This window comes from Pseudophryne corroboree, chromosome 6 (assembly GCF_028390025.1).
Source record: "Pseudophryne corroboree isolate aPseCor3 chromosome 6, aPseCor3.hap2, whole genome shotgun sequence".
In the NCBI taxonomy this organism is placed as follows: domain Eukaryota; kingdom Metazoa; phylum Chordata; class Amphibia; order Anura; family Myobatrachidae; genus Pseudophryne; species Pseudophryne corroboree.
This window is the reverse complement of record NC_086449.1, coordinates 740,608,729-740,625,604: the sequence shown is the minus strand read 5'-3', so window position 1 is coordinate 740,625,604 and position 16,876 is coordinate 740,608,729. Positions and strand designations below refer to the sequence as shown.

General features: G+C 42.0%; 1 protein-coding gene across 1 annotated transcript in view; it reads right to left on the bottom strand.

Moving 5' to 3' along the window:
- Window positions 1–13,055: 13,055 nt before the first annotated feature.
- Window positions 13,056–16,876, bottom strand: part of LOC134933359 (shaker-related potassium channel tsha2-like) — a 4,925-nt gene continuing 1,104 nt past the window's right edge. The window contains exon 1 of the mRNA XM_063928492.1: window positions 13,056–16,876. This exon is cut by the window's right edge and continues 1,104 nt beyond it. Coding sequence (XP_063784562.1) covers window positions 16,020–16,876 — 857 coding nt within the window. The 3' untranslated portion in view covers window positions 13,056–16,019.

Below are 16,876 nucleotides of genomic sequence, written 5' to 3'. Positions count from 1 at the left end.
ATGGATGTATATATGTGTATGTACGAAGGTAGTGCATGGATGTATATATGTGTGTGTACGTACGTAGTGTATGGATGTATATATGTGTGTATGTATGGAGGCAGTGTATGGATGTATATATGTATGGAGGCAGTGTATGTGTGCATGTATGGAGGTAGTGTATGGAGGAATATAGGCTTAGTGTCTGCCTGCGCTGCGTGTAGGAAAATAGAGAAGGGCCCCAGGGAGAGAAGCGCGCCCGGTGTCTGCCTCAGCCCATCCACCACGCTGAACAAGGGCCAGGCCACCAAATTGCCATGTCCTGCAGCCACTTTCAAAAGGAATCGGCCACCATGGAGGAACCACCCCAAGCCACAGCCATTCAACTAAAGGTAAACACACAGCTCCTCACTCAGATCCGCACACACAGCCCTACCCTCCTCACACAAAGGGGGACGCTGTCTGCCGTAATGTGTAAAAAGAGGGACGCTGTCTGCCGTAATGTGTAAAAAGGGGGATGCTGGCTGCTGTAATGTGTAAAAAGGGGGACGCTGGCTGCCGTAATGTGTAAAAAGAGGGACGCTGTCTGCCGTAATGTGTAAAAAGGGGGACGCTGGCTGCCGTAATGTGTAAAAAGGGGGACGCTGTCTGCCATAATGTGTAAAAAGGGGGACGCTCTCTGCCGTAATGTGTAAAAAGGGGGACTGGCTGCCGTAATGTGTAAAAAGGGGGACGCTGGCTGCCGTAATGTGTAAAAAGGGGGACGCTGTCTGCCGTAATGTGTAAAAAGGGGGACGCTCTCTGCCGTAATGTGTAAAAAGGGGGATGCTGGCTGCCGTAATGTGTAAAAAGGGGGACGCTGGCTGCCGTAATGTGTAAAGGGTCTCTACCTGGTGTAGTGGCGCTACTGTGTGGCGTAATTTGAATAATGGAGACAACTGTGCACGGTAGTATGAATTGGTATTATTTTGTGGCCACACCCCTTCCTCATGAAGCCACGCCCCTAATCTTTGGACGTGCGCCTACGCTGCACACTGCTCATATTTTATGGATGGGTGCGCCGATGCCGTTTCTTCCACACAGCGCTAAAATGCCTAGTTACGGCACTGTCCCCATGCACATACAGTAGTGTCCCATGTTTGTTGCAGAGGGGGTCAGATGGATAGTAAAAAAATTTTTAAGGGGGTGGCCATGCCTCTCCATATTTTGCCACACCCCACCAGTACGTCAATCCATATCCGCTCTCCGCTGCCCTGACCCCCGCCCCCCATTTAGGGCTGCTTCCAGAAATTTCCCGGGCTGGTTTTGTATCCCAATCCACCGCTGTGGATATGTATGTATGTATGTATAAGAGACGAATGAAATAGAAATATATAGGCAGCTGGGTAGGGTGCCAGGATCTGGGAACGGGGTGCCACTAGCTGTACCCATCAATTAATTATGTCTTTGAGAGATACATCCTTGTTGTACTCAATGCAGTCAGACGGCTGGGAAACATATAAGACGCCGCTTATGTACTTTCGCCTTAGTGACTGGGAAAGTGAGTAATTGATGGTGTTGGGGGGCAGTAGGCAGAAAATTTGCCTAGGGTGTCAAGAAACCTTGCACCGGCCCTGGGTGTTACATGTGTAAGAGTCACTGGTACAGGGAGTGTTACGTGTGTAAGCATTACTGGTACAGAGGGCGTTACGTGTGTAAGCGTCACAACTACAGGGGGTATTATATGCACTGTCCCTTTGTAAAGTATGAGAGGGCGCAAATTTATAGTTTGCAGGGGGGCGCTGAACACCCTAGCACCGGCCCTACTGAGATTACACTATACAGCAGTATTTATACAGATTTAATACCAACAATGAATGTGCCCCGTGCTGTCCATCACAAGTGAGACTCTTTGCATTCATTTTTACATATTTACATTACATTGACAACATCATATGTTAAAATGGACACAGTGAGGCAGCCATTTTGTTGACTGAGGCAAAATAAATTCCAAAGTAGTCTTTCAATTGGGATGTAGTCACCATCCCGGCAGTTGGGATCCCGGCAGTCTGCATGCTGACACCGGGATAATGGCCGCCAGAATGCCGGTAGGGGGCCGACGACTATTCCCACTTGTGGGTGTCCACAACACCCACAGAGTGGGAATAGAAATTTGGCGAACAGCAGCGAGCCATCGAGCCCACAGTGTGGCAAGTGCAGCGAGGCCGCAAGTGGCTTCATTGCGCTCGCCCCCCTGCCGGTATTCTGGCGGCCAGGATCCCGGCATTGGTATGCTGACCGCCGGGATCCTGGCCGACGGTCACCCATACCCAACACTTTAAATTCACTAGCAACAAGTAATATCACAGAGCCTAAATCATGTTTGTAAGTAAAGCAACAAAGCAAGGAACCAGGCAAAACCATCTTGCACTGCAGGTGTGGCATATGTAACATGTACAGAGAGAGTTATTGGGGGAGATGTACTAAGTAGTGAAAACAGTGGCAGTGGAGAAGTTGCCCATGGCAACCAATAAGCATTGAAGTCACATTTATAATTTGCATACTATAAAATTATACAGAGCAGCTGATTGGATGCTATGGGAAACTTTCTCCATTGGCTTACTTCTCCACTCTATTCACTGCATAATACATCTCCCCCTTAGATTTGCATGGGGTGTGCTCAAACACAAATTCTAAATTGCAGTCTGAAAATAAAGCTTTCTCACAATTGTGGGCAACATGCAAAAGCAGACAGTATTTACCCTGCACAGAATAAATATAAATGTATTTTCTCCCCTTGCATGGCGACATGGTTTGTTCCAGACACAAAGTTACGTGTTTTATTTTTCTTTCTTTACTTAAAAACGTAAATCAGGCCGACTGACACTCGGTGTGACCACAAAATAAAAGTAAAAACACTCTACTTTATAACTTCCGCATGAGTCTGTAGAAATATGAATAAAATATTAATCGCCAGCAGAAAAAAATAATAATATTCAGTGGAGAAAAAAAATGTTTTTAAGTTACTGTATAATGTCATGTAATAGTACGTGATACTGTGGAACTGTACAATTACTGCCTACAGGATACCTGTGTTATATATTTGAATTGCTGCTACACTACAAATCACAGCATGCCCCTTCACCTCGCTACATGCCCCTTCATTGCTACAAAAAAATATTAATATCTAAATGTATCACAAGAAGTTTTGTAAATCTGGAGACCGCTATTGATTTCAGAATAATTTGGTTCATTTCTGAAAAATTCAGCTTTTCATTGCCTACAGAATTGACAAGCATTAGATCAGGACAGCCATATGGGAGATACGGTCATTAGGTCGACAGTCATTCGTTCGACCACTATTGGTCGACATGCATTAGGTCGACATGGTCACTCAGTCGAAGTGTACTAGGTCGACATTGAAAAGGGTTGACATGCGTTTTTTCACCTTTTGTTTCATTTTTAAAAAGTTTTCATACTTTACGATCCACGTGGACTATGATTGGGAATAGTAACCTTGCTCATGCGAGGGGACACGGTGCACTAATTAGGGTTCCCCGTCACTTTACGAAGAAAACAACACCAAAAAAAGTTTTTCAAAAAATGTCAACCTTTTTCCATGTCAACCTTGTTCATGTCGACCTAATGACGATGTTGACCCAGTGACCATGTTGACCTAATGCATGTTGACCAATAGTGGTTGATCTAATGCATGTTGACCAATAGTGGTTGACCTAATGACCCATACCCCCATACGGTACATCTTACAAGTAATAGAGATACCACACTGAGAAGTGGCCCATGAACTTGTCTCCAAGGGCGTAGCTACCATAGGTGCGTGCAGTGCAGCTGCTATGGGGCCCAGAGCTGAGAGGGGCCCATCTTCCCTTTCAAAGTTACATGTGTTATATAAATTTTGCACCATTGTGAGGCACATAGAGGCCTACAATATATATAGTTATGCCCCTGTACCTACTCATTGTAATTTGGCATATAAAGGAACAGAAGGGCATTATAATGTTACATAAAATGAACTGGGGCATTGTAATTAGTGATGTGCACCGGACATTTTTCGGGTTTTGTGTTTTGGTTTTGGATTCGGTTCTGCGGCCGTGTTTTGGATTCGGACGCGTTTTGGCAAAACCTCACCGAAAAATTTTTGTCGGATTCGGGTGTGTTTTGGATTCGGGTGTTTTTTTTCAAAAAACCCTAAAAAACAGCTTAAATCATAGAATTTGGGGGTCATTTTGATCCCATAGTATTATTAACCTCAATTACCATAATTTCCACTCATTTCCAGTCTATTCTGAACACCTCACAATATTATTTTTAGTCCTACAATTTGCACCGAGGTCGCTGGATGGCTAAGCTAAGCGACACAAGTGGCCGACACAAACACCTGGCCCATCTAGGAGTGGCACTGCAGTGTCAGACAGGATGGCACTTCAAAATAATTGTCCCCAAACAGCACATGATGCAAAGAAAAAAAGAGGCGCACCAAGGTCGCTGTGTGACTAAGCTAAGCGACACAAGTGGACGACACAAACACCTGGCCCATCTAGGAGTGGCACTGCAGTGTCAGACAGGATGGCACTTCAAAAAAATTGTCCCCAAACAGCACATGATGCAAAGAAAAAAAGAGGCGCACCACAGGTATAGAATGTAGATGGATAGTATACTTAATGACGACACAGAGGTAGGCACAGCAGTGGCCTTCCGTATCGTACTGCTATATATAGTATACTGGTGGTCACTGTGTCAGCAAACTGCAAAACTAAAATGCACCACAGGTATAGAATGTAGATGGATAGTATACTTAATGACGACACAGAGGTAGGCACAGCAGTGGCCTTCCGTATCGTACTGCTATATATAGTATACTGGTGGTCACTGTGTCAGCAAACTGCAAAACTAAAATGCACCACAGGTATAGAATGTAGATGGATAGTATACTTAATGACGACACAGAGGTAGGCACAGCAGTGGCCTTCCGTATCGTACTGCTATATATAGTATACTGGTGGTCACTGTGTCAGCAAACTGCAAAACTAAAATGCACCACAGGTATAGAATGTAGATGGATAGTATACTTAATGACGACACAGAGGTAGGCACAGCAGTGGTCTTCCGTATCGTACTGCTATATATAGTATACTGATGGTCACTGGTCAGCAAAACTCTGCACTGTACTCCTCCTATATAATATTATACTGGTGGTCCCCAGTCCCCACAATAAAGCAGCACACTGAGCACAGATATGGAGTGTTTTTCAGGCAGACAACGTATACTGGGGGTCACTGTCAGCAAAACTCTGCACTGTACTCCTGCTATATAATACAGCTGCTCCTCAGTCCCCACCATTAAGCAGTGTGAGCACAGATATATCATGCAGCACACTGAGCACAGATATGGAGCGTTTTTTTCAGGCAGAGAACGGATAAAACTGGTGGTCACTGATCAGCAAAACTCTGCACTGTACTCCTCCTAACAGCTGGTCCCCAATCCTCCCCACAATTAAGCAATAAAGCAATCAAGTTCAACAATAAACGGAGAGGACGCCAGCCACGTCCTCTCCCTATCATCTCCAATGCACGAGTGAAAATGGCGGCGACGCGCGGCTGCTTATATAGGATCCGTATCTCGCGAGAATCCGACAGCGGGATGATGACGTTCGGGCGCGCTTGGGTTAGCCGACCAAGGCGGGAAGGTTCGAACCTGCCTCGGACCCGTGTAAAATGGGTGAAGTTCGAGGGGGTTCGGTTTCCGAGAAACCGAACCCGCTCATCACTATTTGTAATGTGGCACAATATGAAGTGGAGGCACTATAGTTTGACATAATATGAAGTGGAGGCACTGTTATATGACAATATAAACTGGGAACACTGTCATAATGTAAATTGGGGGTACTTTGTTTCATAATGTGTACTGGCAGCCGTACAATGTGACATAATGTGAACTAGGGCACTATTGGGGTTCATAAAATAAACTAGGGCACTATTATAGGGCATACAATTAACAATTGCAGCAGAGAGGTGTCTCTCTAGAAGCATTGGGACAGGGGCCCTTCAAAAGTTGCAATGGGTCCCACAAAATTCTGGCTACGCCCCTGCTTGTCTCTATTTAGTAGGGGTATCCAAGAGCAAACAGGAGACAACTGTCAAACAAATATCTTTCAAGGAACAACGCTGAAGTAGCCTGACCCCCAGCAGCTGGAGTGCATTTCCCACACTCCTCATCAGATAAGATCATTAATGTGCTGCTTATACTTCCAGAGCACATATTAGATGAAAGATGAAAGTTCCTATTCTCCCCCACACGTCAACTACAGCTTCTCATTACTGTATTTTAGCAAATGAAACAAAACTCACTTGAATCACAGCCACACTGACATTTATGGAATTGCCTTCAGGTTATCTGTGTCCCTGAATAGAATTTCTGTTAAATCTGCATTTAATGTGAACTGTTGGTATTAAAAACTGAACCCAGGCATCAATATGATTTAACATATTTATCACAATAGCGCATTAAAACGAACTATTAATTATACAAGCTTTGCTTTTTCCCTATTTGTGTACGTTTCAACAATCTCTTGTCTTCTGAGCCTTGCTCTCTAAAGGGGCATAAACACACAAATCACACCATGTGTACACCCCATAGAGATGGTGATGCGCAGTGCCACGCGTCGCCATCGCGGACTAAGATCTTGTGTGCATGTAGTCAAAATCTCGTCATATCGCTTAGTTAGTGAGTTCAAATTGTTCCGTGTGTATAGAATGAGCGATAGCGATCGCGATCTATGTCACCCGAACCACTATTTAAAATAACCTTTTTTTCCTTTTTTGGGCTTTTGGCTTAGCACAAATCGCTTAGCACACATCGCTACGTGTGTATGGGCGATCTAGACACCAGGAAGTTCAAGGGAAATCGTCTAGTCTAAATCGCTAAGCACAAATCTCAACGTGTGTATGCCCCTTAATTCTGTGCTGTGTGAGTAAGTGGATAGAGGCAGATTAAGAAAGCGTATTAGTAGTTTAAATTAAGGAATCATGTTTCCTTGAACTCTATACACAGTTGGCGATATATAAAATTTGCCTTTTGGGATATGCTGGAGGGCAGGCATAGGTGGGAGGCGCAGGGGGAGGGGCTATGAATGATCTCATCATTGCCCCACCCACTGCTGCTCAATGTCGCATTTTGCAGCAACATGGGTGGGGCCACAATAGCTCCATCAAGTCCCCTGGACCACCCACTTTACTGGTATTATATTACATTCAGGCTTGGTCTGGCCCCAGGGGTACAGGGGAAACCACCGGTGGGCCCTATTGCCTGGGGCCCCACCTCCTGCTCTAAGGATCAGGTTCCAGACTGTGCACTTGAATTATACATTATACATATGTTACCCATATCTGCCTACTTTCTGGCAGCTCTCTCCGGGAGAGAGCTGCCAGGACGGCTCAGTGGAGGGGCTGGGCAATGACGCGTGGAGGAGGCGGAATGGGGCGTGGCGGAGGAGGGGCAGAGGCGGAACGAGAGCGGGGTTATAGCGTCACATCGTCTAAATCACGCCCCCCGCTCTGTAATGCCGCTATAACTTGCATGTTACAGCAGGGGGCGTGATTATGATGATGCGATTTAACGAGAATCGTGTCATCTACTGTCCACACCGCCCACTTTACTCTCAAAGTGGGCGGCCGGGCAGGGGTAAACTGAAAAACCGGGAGATTTGTCTGCTCTTCCGTGGGGCCGGGAGGGTCACCCGATTTTCGGGAGCCTCCCGGCCATTCCGGGAGAGTAGGCAAGTATGATGTTACCTTATACTGGACTATGGTGTATTTTCCACAGTGCATTGCTGTTATTAATCTGTTATTAATCTGGTACATTATCATGCTGAATTTACTGTATATATTTATGAAGGGGTCCAGACGTTGCACTCTCTAATGGTTAGTCAAACCACTGAGGTGTCAGGCCAGACCCCCTCAGCAGACTGGCCACACCCCTAAACATAGGCCCCTACTACTGCATTTCCACGGTGAGCCCTACATGCCCCATTCCGACACTGATTACATTAGTCTGATCCTGATAATCAGTATAATATATATAAATTAAGAATGAGAGGGAAGAGTGTACACTGCAGAAACAACAAAACATGTTTTCAATTTGACACATTTGCACTTCTCTGTTACCTCTTTCCAAGGAGGGGTGTGTACTAAATCTGTATACGCAGGTAGGTATACACCTTTTTGTGGGCATTCACAGCACAAATTTCCATATTTGACATTAAACAAACACCTGGAACTGGTTCCCTCTGTCGTGATGGAGTCATGGAGAGGAGAGGAGATACAGTATTATCTGCAGGCTGCAGCACCGCCACAAATATGTATTACAGTGGGACGGGGCTGAGGTGACCTAGCATATGCCGTATTACTAGTATTAAATCTTTTCCAGTAGCGTCCAATAAAATTGCTAATAAATAATAAAATATATAGAAGAGTGGGATTACAACAGCAGACAATGCTCGTAAAGGTCATTTTACCTTGTACATTCAACATTTCCCAACTCTGCACAGAAGAATTTAACCTTCACACATATTTAAGCACATTCATTGCTTTACAACATGTCAGTTACCATGGCAACTAGCAAGCTGGAATTTAAAAATAAATAAATAATGGCTGGCATGCAACACCGGACGTATAATGGTATAATGCCACAAGCAGGTTCCACAATATGCCATGATTATACGGTTATTATGTATGGGACAGTGAACCCCCCCTGCTGTATGTTATATGGATGTTAGCAGTCACCTTGGACGCTGTAGGTTTCATACAGGATACAGAGATTCATGTAGACTTCTAATATCCATGATCAGTGAAGGTGCATTATTCCTTATCAGTACTGATATTGCTGATGAACACAGAAGTGATGACATTCCCAATTGCACCAGATGAGAACTTACTGTTTATACAGATATTATTCACAGGAGGTTACACACATAATATAATATCATATAGCATTAAAAAAAATGAGGCTAGTAATCCCATACAATACAGTATGTCTCTTCAGGACAAAAAACTAGTTGCAAACTTGCAACACAGAAAAACAGAGAGCTAATGTTATTATCCAGCTGTTAATATAGGGCCTGAAACTGAAAAACTTGTTGATTTAATTCTGGAAAACAATTACACGTTAAAGCTTATTACACTGTAATTAATGTGATACAATCCATAACCACCGATCACATTTTTTCTTTCTCCAAATTTACACTCAGTGGATGAAATCCAAGATATGATTGGCTGCAATAGGATATGCACGTTTTGGCTATCGGCACAGTAATACTATATGTGACTTTGTAATCACATCGCACTAAACATTCTGAAACAGAATCAGCATGTGAAGTAAATTGTATTGACAGTATAACCATCCCTCCCAACATATGGGATTTTAAAATAGGGATTGTGCAAAAAAAAAAGGGTGTGGCCTCATGGGGAAAGGTACAAGGCCTTGCGGAATGCCCCATTTTAATTAATCTCTGGGCGTGTTCAGAGCTGGCCCTAGCCAATTTGATGCCCTAGGCAAAATTTTGGCTGGTGCCCCCTAGCACCGCCGCTAGTTCTGCATTTGAACCAGCAACACTCAGGCAATGGGGCCAATACCCCACAGTAATGCCCATAATACACATAATTCCACACAGTAATGCACCTTACACATATGCCCCACATTAGTAATGCCCATAATACACAAAATTCCACACAGTAATGCACCTTACACATATGAACCACATTAATAATGCCCATAATACACATAATTCCACACAGTAATTCACCTTACACATATGCCCCACATTAGTAATGCCCATAATACACATAATTCCACACAGCAATTCACCTTACACATATGCCCCACATTAGTAATGCTAGTAGCTTTTTTTAAAATAAAACTTACTTTTGCTTGCTGGTGTGCTTGCAGTCAGTGTGCGCGCCCATGCAGCTCCCTAGATCCGTGACTGCGTTTTGTGAGATTGGGGTGGCAGGATGGGTGAGTGCTTGTGCTCACACCCGTTAAAGGGGCACCCGTACAAGGGATGTGACCTCACAGGGTATGCCGTCCTTTGCAAGCCTCATCCTTTATTTTAGCTTGCTAGTGGGACACAGATGGCAGCAATGTCCAGATACTGCCATACTTGCTGGTTATACAAAAAGACCAGTATCAAACATGTAGCAACTGTCCATTCACTTCACTATTCAGTGTGTTTGCTGGTGTCTGTTACTCCCGGCAACTGCATGCCCTTTATTTTATACTGCGGGAGCAATATGCTCTGCTCTCCAGTCTGACACTTCTGAAAGTCACGCTGCACTGACGTTTCATATAGAAATAGCGCAACGCAGCTTACTGACCACGTCACAATGCTGGATGGCAAGGGAATTTTATGTCATGGACTGACTGAGAAATAAAGTGTGGGGAGAACACTGCCCATGTTATATCCCTGCAGACACATGGGGTTTGCACAGGTATAAGGGACACAGGATAGCAGGGTCCCCCTCCCCCATGTGCACAATCAGATTTATGTGGAGCAGTGTTCCACAATACACATGTGGTATCATAAGGAGTCATCCAGTAATAACCTTATATAGTCAGTGAAAATGTCACAGGTCCAGGAATTGCAGTTATTGGGCTTCTGCTGTCTAAGGTCTCACAAGTCAGGGGCATTCAAGCATGTCAGAGGGAGTTCAAGGGACAGGGTGCATTCTATGTGACAAATGTAAACAGCAGTGTATACAAGTACTGATTGAATACATTTGTAAAGTAACAGATAGTTTGCAGACTGTCCCCACCCAGCATGAGATACTGCAGGGACATGCTTGGATGCCCCTAGACATGCTTGGATGCCCTAGGCAAATGTCTAGCCTGCCTATAGCTAAGGCCGGCTCTGGGCGTGTTCAACACTCTGGAGATGCTGCCCCATGGCTATTCCCCGCACTGTGTAGATGTACAGTACGCGGCATCTATTCACCCTTAGCTGTAAGGCCGTTACACACTAGAACGATGAGTACTCAGACCATATGCTGGCTGATGGGCCAACATATTGTATCTGCAGTACACATCAGAATAATGTAATGAAGGACAGAACGGCCCCTCAATCCACCCTCATTACACTTAATGGCGACACATGCAATTTCATCCGATTGGCTGTGCAACACGGCCGACCGGAAGATATCACAGGCAACAGCGTGAATGCGCAGTTTTGAGTGTACACACTGAATGATCTGGCCGAAATGTCGTTCCCATTTGCCCAGAAATGCCATATTGGTCCGAGATCACTCTAGTGTGTATCCGGTCTAAGAGTGCTTCCTACAATTCACCCCCTTCCTCCCCTACACGGGACATAGAGCTTGATAAATTGGTTATTGTCGCCATCCTTACAGATACAGTATCTATGGGTATCCTCTGATAAAAAAAATTGATGCTGGAGGAATCAGTGAGGTTTCTTGTGTTATGGCTTTAATAAATAGATCCTAGAAGAGCAATTTCTCAGTTTTCACTACAGTCCCCTGTAAACTGTAGCTCCTAGCAACCAATCAGATATTAGCTACTACAAGTTGCACTTATATTATTTAGTTTTTTTTTTACTACATTACAGCATGTGTGTCCCATGTTCCAACGTTTTTTTATGTAAGCCCCAGAAATTTTTGCAACATTAAATTAATTAAAAAACATTTCCATACATTGAGAGAACTTTAGTCTTTAACTTCTTTTCAACTTATTACATCTACAGTCACACCAATTTATTCTGTAAATTCTGGGAAATATTTTGAAATTCTTATTTTACTCCAATTTCTATTATTTTGTGTTTGTTTTGTTAGTTTGTTTATTTGTTTGTTCTGGAAAATCTACTGTAGATAGTTCTTTCAGTTGGCTGTTATATTAGCAAATAGTCAAAACAATATTTTTGTATTATATATGTACAGTACACAATAGATAAGAAGAAAACAGATTGAAAAGTTTCCATATTTTTTCATATAGTTATTTTTACAATTTAGAGCATTGCCTCTATAATAAATCTTTGTATTGAGATGTTAGTGAGTTAATGGGCTGAAACTTTTTTTAAAATTTTTTGTTTATATCCAGTAAACTGGATTTGTTAGCATCACCGGTAACACACGTCAGCATAAATCTATTAGTAATATCTTATATGGAGTATATGATTAAGGTATCGCCTACAAGCTGCCACCCTTAGTTTGCTATAAGGAGGACATCCCTTGGAGACATTATTTGGCTTTCCTTTGACAACATGGAAACATCTTGATATTTCCATTTTGTACAATGAGCGTTCAGTTTAGAACACCATTCACTAAATGAAAAGACGCTTCCATTGATACTGTAGCTGTGGTTAGGAGATAGGAGATTGCATCAGCTACACACAGGCAATCATTTTGTGTTCCTGCATTATGAGAAATCAGCCTCTCTTTTCAATAGGATATATTCTACAGTCTTCATTTGCGGTTTGTGCCTCATGCCTCTGTACCATCTTTAATTCCTAGTAAATGGAAAGGATGACAGTTGGTTCAGCACACATAATTGCTGTCAAAACTATATTCAGGAAGCCGGTGAACTTTAAAAATATGTTCTGGTTTGTTTTTTGTTTTTGTTTTTTGTAGATGCATGACTTCAGTGAGTAAAGTCACACTTGAGCTGTTCTCCAGAATCCTGTGGTGATTTGCACACAGACCACTTTACAGTTTTTGAGAAAAACTACTTAATATGAAATTATAAATGGCTTCCTCTGATGACACAAAATCACATTTTAAATATTTAATCATAAGCAAATTGTTAATACTAGACTTTATAAATGTTACATAGTGTAATGCTCTATTAGGCTGAATTAATCTATATATTTAATTTAATGATGTGACAAACTTAAACAATGCCTTATATATCAAATTAGGAGTAAATAACTTGGTGACAGAGAAAGTGCTTTGTTTTCAAATGCTGCTGTTATGGTGAATATTACAATGTTATTTCACATAATGTTATGTTCTGATTTACTGACATATGGAAACAGCTGATCCTGGCTGGCAATTGCCATCATATTCACCAAACTGTATCCTTAAACAGAGTCATAGTTTAATCAAGCTGCGTATAAAACTGACATCTTAAAAAAAAAACATACTTAGAGAACAATTATTTTTCAAAAGCAATTGTGCTAGACATTATTAGACATTTTTGCACAGAAAATATACCAAAGGAAGTACTGGATGAAGTGAATGTCGTAAAATAAAAGAATGTTTAATACTTTGTGTAAAATAAATTGAACAATTATATTTGCATTTGTTATTGTGCTATGAACGTCTCCTCTTTAACACTTCGCTTTATTTATGTCTTCTTTACCTGCAGGTGGCACTGTTGCTACTGTTGTCTTTGATGAAGTTTAGCCTATGACTAAAAAAAACACCACAACATGTGGAGCATCAAAACAAAACTCTAAATTAGAAATAAATATAAAAATAAACATCAATGTTAAATTAATTTATTTATTAAATATAGGTAGTTGCTCAGCAACATATAAGATTTCAGTACTGACTGTAAAGAAGTAGTTTTGCACAATATCTGCGCAATTATAAAGGGAACCCGTGACATTAGCACAACGGAGGTAGCCATCTTGTGAACCGAGTCAATGTTTTTGAAAAAGCAGCCTAGCAATTCATTAGAAAGCAATGCTACACTGGTACTGATTCTGGCCTGGCAACACTGGCTCTAATTTCTGCATCAATGAGGTTACCAGTTTATACTAAACTGGTCAATTGCAATCTCTCACATATTGGAATAGCCATCAAATGGCGGCCTCTACTGTTTAAAATGAGTCCCATACATCTGTGAATAATTGTGGCAATTCCCTGGTTTGCCGATGACTGGGTTGGGTCATCGGCAAAATCCCACATAATGGAAATCCTCAATTTCCTGATTCCAACCCAATAATGATCAGAATCTGCGATTTTTAACATGTATCAATTTGCCAATCTGCCGACAAATCACTGTTCATAGGAGTCCGTCAATTGGTAGATCGATTGGCAACAGCAGAACGGGGAATCGCCACTTAGATATATGGCCCACATAAGCTAAGAGTCTATGTTAATCTCATCTGTAAGGTTCAAATATCATCAAAAAATATATATGAATGTGTTCAGTCTATTGTAAATGTACTTTTATTAGGGAAAAAAAACATTACATTATGTTCTTTTATTTCATCCTAGCACCTACTCCTAGTATCCCGGTTCACACTTTCATGTAGGGGGCAATTCAATTAGCGGCGATGGGCGCAAGATGCTGGCTTACGGCCATTTTCACAACACCCTGTGACTACCAACATCACAACAAAAATGTCAAACTCCATAGAGGAGCACATTTACAATAATTAAATACCCCTATAGACTGCAGATGTCACTGTTGAGGAACTTTGGAGAAAAATCACTTCATACACAACAAATACTACAGATGAGAAATGTAATATCTTGATAAACGTGATTCAAAAAATAGCACAAATAAATGATAATCCATGATATATTAACCTGCATCATGATTGACATCTCCCTTTAAATACTACTATGTATTTCAACAACAAAAAAGGTGTTGTTTTCACAAATCACCCCTGAAATAGGCACCAAAGAAAACAGAAGGAAAAAAAAATTAGGAATATATAATTTCACCTTAACACAATGCAATCAAATCTGGTATCTCCCAATTTCTAAAGTAACTTGTTTCAAGTAATCTTTACATGGCAACAGATGCGTCATCACAGTGGTAGGTTATATGTACTGATCAAATTTTGCAGTGGAGGAATTTGATATATAGGTCAATAAAGCAGTGAGTGAGTGAATGAAATGAAAACATATCAGTTAAAAAAATAATATATTTTAGTGCATGTATGGCTGATTTAACATTAATACAACATACTGTAGTCCACAATGTGCATTAACGTCAGGGCTATATAACCCCTGGATACGAATTTGTCTAAACAAGTTATTTATCCAGTTTAATGCATGGCAGATTCAAAATATGTACACCACTCAAATTGTTTTACCTTACATTTTACCGTACAAGGCACTTTTACAGAAAAGGAAATATTTGGTGTACAAGAGAAAAGCAACACAAAATAAACCCTTTGTCAAGGTGAGATGTGCAGGAATCCCTAGCAGCCAAAGGGTTAACAGCAAAAATGTCAATATTAGCAATGATGTAAACAAATTAAGATTAGGTGCAAAAACTGCAGGTGTTCATACACTAAGGTGAGGAAATGAACCAATAATTCAGTCACGGCTGGAAATCTTCCTTTTCTTGTATTGGCTTTTTTTCTGTTATAATACTGCATTTTCCATCTTAAAGTGCATTATGATATTATTATTTTTTGTTTGTTTGTTTTTCCAACAGTTTTGTGCAAATAAACAATAAATAATAAACTTGTGGTGAATGAGAAGCCAAAAGATATCAAAAGGGGAAATGTGTTGTTACATTTTCGTCACATATCCAGGACAGCTGTTCTTCAGCCCTAGTGGCTCCCGATAGTTCCTGGATGCTCGGAGTTCCTGTCATCTAATGGCACAGTTGCAACAATCTATCCAGACGAATAATTTATGCCCTAAAAATGATGTGCTCACTAGTGTGTGATTGCTATAGAGTGGCATTGCCAGCCGTTGTTTGATAGAATATTCCTTGGGAAACCCTGGTCTACATATATAACGTATCTTTACTTGCAAGAACCTGTCAGGCATTGAGATTATGCATCCATACATTCTCACTACAAGGTTGTGCAGGCTGATTGGCTATAGTATTTTGTCTAAACAACCACAAAATCTAAATCCTTATTTTTTCCCTGTACTAAATCTAGGACAAGCTCTAAGCTAGGATTCTCATTCTTTAACATCTACTTTATATTCTTCACTATCCACAGTGCATGGTCGCCTTCTTCCATACATCACACTATAGTGATGGAGTCCTTGCCAGCACTAGTCATGAGGTCTGTCAACAGACCCTGCATATTACAGACCTGTTTTAGAAACTTACCAATAGGGTCATACCTCAGTCAACTTTTTTTGCTCAACATAGTGTTGGTTGGGGGTGAAATGTGGGTATTTGGCATCATCCAGGTCTTCTGATTCCATATATTCTGATTTGTTAAATGACTGTTTGCTTTCACTCTTTTTTAGGTCGCCAAAAGAAGATGGTTGCTGTCCACAGGTGACGTGGGTGTACTGGGACTGTTCTTCATGGTCAGTCTCCCGGTGATAGAAGTAGTTAAAGTTAGAGACGATAACTGGTACTGGGAGAGCAATGGTCAAGACACCAGCTATTGCACATAGAGAGCCTACTATTTTTCCACCAATGGTCAGAGGATACATGTCTCCATACCCCACGGTGGTCATGGACACCACAGCCCACCAGAAAGCATCTGGGATGCTGGTGAATAAAGACTCCGGATCATCAGTCTCTGCAAAATACACAGCACTGGAAAAAAGGATGACTCCAATGAAGAGGAAGAATATGAGAAGACCAAGCTCCCTCATGCTGGCCTGCAATGTCTTCCCTAAGATCTGGAGCCCTTTGGAGTGCCTGGACAGTTTGAAGATCCTGAAAACCCTCACCAGGCGGATGACCCTCAAGATAGCCAAGGACATGGCCTGCTGCCCATCCCTACCTTGCTGCTCAGCCAACTCAGTCCCCAACGTAATGAAATAAGGGATTATAGCCACAATGTCAATGACATTCATCATGTTCTTGAAGAAAGCCGGCTTGCTTGGGCAGGCAAAGAATCTTACCAGAAGCTCAAAGGAGAACCAGATGATGCATAGGGTCTCAATGAGGAAGAAGGGGTCAGTGAAGGGACTGTTCTTCACAGTGTGTGTCCCATTGACCACCAGGTGCCCCCCTG